The 5800-nt window shown below is 38.3% G+C and overlaps 1 protein-coding gene across 1 annotated transcript; it reads right to left on the bottom strand.

Moving 5' to 3' along the window:
* Window positions 1-4262: 4262 nt before the first annotated feature.
* Window positions 4263-5497, bottom strand: LOC149142331 (auxin-responsive protein IAA14-like). Its single transcript, XM_089447261.1, has 4 exons — window positions 5003-5497; window positions 4721-4914; window positions 4494-4617; window positions 4263-4386 (listed from the first exon to the last, which is right to left on the bottom strand). The coding sequence occupies exons 1-4, from the start codon at window positions 5296-5298 to the stop codon at window positions 4278-4280; spliced, it is 723 nt and encodes a 240-aa protein (XP_089303387.1). The 5' UTR covers window positions 5299-5497; the 3' UTR covers window positions 4263-4277.
* Window positions 5498-5800: the final 303 nt, after the last annotated feature.

Genomic DNA, 5800 nt, shown 5'->3' with positions numbered 1-5800 from the left:
CTTGTGAAGCCCCTCCCCTCTTGTTGTTCCAGGTGAAGGTCCCATTTAATGTTTCAGTGTCCACTAACCCCATGTTCCTTATGAAGTTTTGGAAGGTCATGGAGTCTCTTCCTAGTTGTCTGATACCACCTTTTTTCTCTATAAGAGATCTTATCATTTTGAAACTCATGCAACAATCCAACACATATTAGGGTGTCTTGCTCTTACTTCCTCAAGGGAGGTGAGAAGCTTGAGTTTATCTTCTTGCTTTTGAGGTCCATAGACATTTGTGATCATGCATATCTTCTGATCACCTAAAGGTTGACATACCAAAGAAAGATAGTTCCAGGATGCTTCAACATCCAGGATTCCAAATTTCTGGGGATCCCATAGCATAAGAATCCCCCCCGCTAAGTTATTTGCTTTAACCTCTAGATACTCATACTTGATTAGCCATTTATTATGAATTTCTCTAATCTTATCCATCAAAAATTTTGTCTTCTGAATAAAAACCATATCTGGTTTTTCTTCTTTTATTCTATTATTGAGATTTCTTTGTTTCCTTCTATTTCCTATGCCTCTAATATTCTAGGTTGTGAGCTTCATTAAGAAAGGTTTGTAAAGGAATAACTGGTGAGATCTTTCATCTTACCTGAGTTGATAAAGATTTTCCCATATTCGTTTAGCAACTCATTCTGTCTTTTTCTTCCTCTTTTCCTGCCTAGGGTTCTTTGGAGATTGTATCTGTGTCTCCTCCATCATTTTGACCCCTCTATGCTCTTGGATTTCATGATTTCTTTTGACTCCAGAGCCCTTCGGTTGTGATCTCCATAGGAAGAGCTGTTGAACCCTATCATATTCCTCTTTTGGCAGAGAGTCCACTCCTTTAGTCATCCCTTGTTCCAGAAATTTCTTTAGATCTAGATTTTTCCTTTCTAGAATATCCTGCAGTTCATGGTCCTCCGTTCCCACCTCAATTGGAGTCATCTCATGGTACCTACTTATCTCCATAATGCTTGGTAGATCATCCTTTTTCTGGTTGTTTTCTATGATATCTTCCATGCAAGCATCCCTTTCCTTCTCAGTGATAATGTTCTTCGTTTCCTGGTTTGTTTCTTTATTTCCATCTTCTTCTTCTAGGATCTTAAAGCTATTGTGCTCAGTTGTCTTTCTTCATTGATATTTTCTTGTGGCCGCTTCCCACCTTTCCTTTTGCCCCCAACCTTGGTGAAACCCTCAGGATTTTTATCCGCTGTGGTTTTCACATTTATCTCCATATTGTTTGTTGGGCAGTCTCTGTATAGATGCCCATGTTCATGGCATTTGTAGCATCTAAATGGGATGTGCTCATAGTCCACCGCCTACACCCATTCTTCATCATATACTTCTAAAATTATTGCATCTGGAAGTGCTCCAGATAATTCCATTTCCACACATATCTGGGCGAAGGAGGTGTATTTTCCTTTCAGAGTCGCATCTAAGATCTTTAGAAAATGCCCCAGTTTATTGCCTATTGTTTTCAGAGATTTCGGTAGCCAATAATCCAGAGGAAGGGAGTATAGTCTAATCCATACCGGTACCGATGTGAATGTTTCGCCTTCTAGGACAAAGTTCATCATCCATGGCCGCATGTAGAGGCTGGAAGTAGCGTAGAAATATGGTCCTCCTTCGAACACTCTATCTTTATCCTCTAGGCTTGTGAACACTACTGTGAAGAAGCCCTTAGATCCCAGATGAAGGTTTATTTCCCCCTTTGGTTTCCAGTGGCTCCTTATCCATATGTGCAGCACCCTCCCCGTCAGCCATATCCCCATGAATTTGGATATAACCGCATATTCTGCCATATGATTCCTATGTGCTTGTAGCACTGGGTTGCTTAAAATGACCCGGGGAGTGATGTTTGACTTGGGTTTGCATACCCTATTTGTCCTTATAGAAGTAGTTTTTTGACTGCTACCCCGTTTCTCCTTCTCCTTACTAGCTTCCTGCTCATCCCCTTCTTGTTCATGAGGTTTGTTTCTTCCCAATATTTCTGTGTTACTTGCCTCTGTTGTCTTCTCCAGAGGTTTCTTGAAACGCTGCTTTCTAACGTCCTTGCTTCTATCTGTGACTACTTGACTATAGGAGGGAGCTGCACTCCCCCTTGTGCCTCCCGCCATGGTACCCAACGTCAAACCCTAACGCCAACCCTAGATCAAGTTGCAGAGCCTCTGCCATCCCATAAGACAAATATTCATTCACTCATTCACTTTTTTAGGAATTCCTCCATTTTGAATATAAGACCGATATTCATTCATTCACTTTTTTTAAGTTTGAAAGACCATCCATTTCCAAAAATGAAATCAGATAGTATTTTCTTGGACTATGATGATACTATTAGTATAATTTGGTATAAATGCATACATAATGTTTTCTATTTCGGTTAATAAAATTAGTTTAATATTAGTGAAAACTATAATAAGGGAAATTTTCTCTATACATGGATATTACAGCATATATCCATAGAGTTCGGTTAATAAAATTAGTTTAATATTAGTGAGAACCGTAATAAGGGAAATTTTCTCTATGCATGGATACTACCGCGTATATCCATAGAGTCTTTGTCTTGCATAACGATAGTGAGTAATAAATTATCACTGATATACATCTTGGCAGAGATGTTAGGTTTATGTGCAATAACTGTTGTGACATCAGTGATGATTTTCTGTGTTTATAGATGCTCACGGGTTTGAGATCCACTGCCTCAGAATAAAGAATCCTGGTACTATCATGTGGTAGAAACAAAGGACTCAAAATCTTCTACTTTACAGGTCACATTAGAACCAAGAACTCCTATATTTCCTTAATTTCGACCATGAAGGCAATAAACCAATTCTTTCTAGGTCTCTATCACAGTTTCAATAATTTTCTTCTTTTACAAATTTTATCACCTATTTCACAAGTTCAGCGGGAAGGAATTTCTTTAGTTTGAATTTAAGACAGATATGCATTCATTCATTCATTCACCTGTTTTAAGTTTGAAAGATCACACATTCCCAAAAATGAAATCAAATAGCATTTTCCCGGACTCAAATGATACTCTTAATCTTAGGAAAGCTTTCTTTGTGTTGTTGATATTCTAGTAATGTTTTGTGTCTTTGTTACATATTTGCCTAGTTCTAAATCCTTTTTGGACACGTGAGATGGAGCTCCACATTCACTAGTAAAACAAGAAGAATTTAATAAAGTCGGAAGGAAACAACAATTTAGGCAATTTACTTATTTTTACTTTGACTTGTGCTTGAATAACAAATCTTTTATGAATTTTACTTTGACCAGTTCTTAACTCGTTTTTTAACCAGCCTAAGTCATAAATGGATTTTTTTGACTGAAAAGATCATTGTAATAATAACTCATCATATTAATATAAAGCATCATATTATGAAGAAAATGTTAGGTTGAATACTTATATTATTATAATAGATTCTACCTTCTTAAAATTCAGTAATAATTCCGTAATAAGCATTTTACCGTTATTTTATGCACAAAAGTATATGCAAAAAAATCACCTATGCTAAAATACACTGACATGCGCCACATAGCTCTTGTTAATTAAGACATAACCAATTCTTATGATTTGACATTTATGTCTTTATTCATTAACATATAAAATTATACTTTGTCAATATTTACCTAAGTCTTTTGACAGATGCCAGATTTACTTAGAATTTTCTTAACAAAGCTTTACACATTTTCTTTGAAAACAGTACTTCAATTTTGTGGAGTCACAAAATTTCCGGCTCGTCAATTCGAATTTTTTTCACAGTCATCTACATTATATAATTTAAAATTCTTTTGGGTGTCAAACATTTTTCTCATCACACAAATCATATATACAGAGAGGGGTGAGACCTTTCAAAAATTAATATTTGAGGAGAATTATCAAAACCTGGAAACTGCATGTAGAATTTTTTCTTTATCGCTATGTCAAAGGATTATATGAAAGCATTTAAAACAATCGGACCATTTATAAAAGATAATTGAAAATAGTTTTCTAATACAGCGGATCTTGAGCCATCGTGGATGAACAATCATATTCCATCTCAATCAATAACCTAAGAGCAGCCAGCTCACCACGTGCATATTGCACCACGTTACAATTAGTTTGAGAACAATTTAGCCTCCCAAAAATCAATAACTGGGGTGGTCTGTAATTCCTGTTAATTCCTGGTTTTTTCATTTTCCCATGGCCCCGGGAGCTGCAAAACACCAATCAAAACATGGAGGTTTATAAGACTAACAATTTGACGACTCACTCATTACATATCTAAAGTATAAAGAAAGACATGATGGGTTGGTGAAATACCTAAACCAATAGCTTCTGAAGCCTTCATGATCCGCACTTTTTGGCAGGAATCAACAAACATCCTGCAACCAATATTCCACATCATCAATTTCTGGCTATTACAGAGAAACTATTAAGTCTTATAAAGGAAAAATGATAAGAAAATTAAGGGCAGCTTCAAAGCACTTACTGCCATGGGACATCGCCTACAAGCATCCAATCTCCATCTTTATCTTCATAAGTGGCCACATATTCTGATCCATTCACCACATCCATCAAATTGCTCTCCTTCATCCCATTGGATCCACACTTGCCTACAAACATTTGAACATTTCAATATCATTCATTCCGTGATTTACGGCAGGGCGAATAGACAAAATATTAAGGGAATGGAATGAGATGGGAATTCGATCATACCCATGGTAATTAAGCAGCCGAACATGTTCTCGAGTGCAGAGGAGAGGTCATGATAGGTGCTGTACATTTTGAGGTCCACCTTTCTGAGATAGGGAGCTCCATCCATGCTCACTTTCACATACAGAGAGCTGGATGCAGCAATTGTTCTGACTTTCCTGAAATCTTTGACAGGTGGCCAGCCAACAATCTGTGCCCTGACATATATTTTCTGGTTAATATAGACGCCCTAAACAAGCCCTCAACAGTACAAACATTAATATCCTTTGGGAAAGGAATACTCACTTGGGAGGAGGAGGAGGTCCCATTTTTGGAGGATCATTGGCAGGACGGACAATTTGTTTTTCTGTGCCTAAATTGGGTTCATGGAATTTATGAGCCTCCTGTTGTGGAATGCTAAAATTTCTGGATTCCATGGCCTCCAAGAAACTTCTTTTTCCACAGATCCTCTGGCGTTCTCCTGCAGCTACTCCTGGGAGTCCAAGCTTGAGCTCAGTCTCTGCGAAAATATCCAAACTGCATTTATTCTCCTGGTGTGCGCTCGTACCTGATTTCTCCATGCCTCCAACACTGCGAGACATGATTAATCTGCGCAGCTCTATTGTAATGAAAAGTCCTTCCTCTGTATGAATGAATGAAGTGAAGTGAAGTGAAGGGATGAGAGTCTTGACGATTGAATCAACACAGAAAGAAGAATGGAAGAGAAAAGGAAGTTGATTTGAGATATATGTATGGTGCAAAATTTGGACAGTAAGAGAGACGGATTGATGGATTGTTCTTTTTGTCCGAGAAAGGAGAGGAGAGATGAGTGGGAGTGGTTGGCATGTCTTAAAGCCGATCAATAGTACGGCTCATCTACCCACCCGGTTGCCCGGAAGGGACGCCGTGGGCGCGGACTCGGACTCGGTAAAGTTGAGTCGGCGTAAGCGTAACACGTCAACGGAATCGAAGGGTGGAGCGGAGCTGAATGAGCATGTGAATAGGGTCCACCTTGTGATTGGTAATAGCGAACAATAAGTTTTGCTGACAAATGAGAGGAGAGGATTTAAGGAGGAAGCGTGAGCAGCGAGCCATGTGGAGATG

This window comes from Pinus tabuliformis, chromosome X (genome assembly GCF_031772625.1).
Source record: "Pinus tabuliformis cultivar Carrire ecotype Pingquan chromosome X, CPIR1, whole genome shotgun sequence".
In the NCBI taxonomy this organism is placed as follows: Eukaryota; Viridiplantae; Streptophyta; class Pinopsida; order Pinales; family Pinaceae; genus Pinus; species Pinus tabuliformis.
Note: the sequence above shows the minus strand (reverse complement) of the source record. Positions and strands in the feature narration are given on the sequence as shown.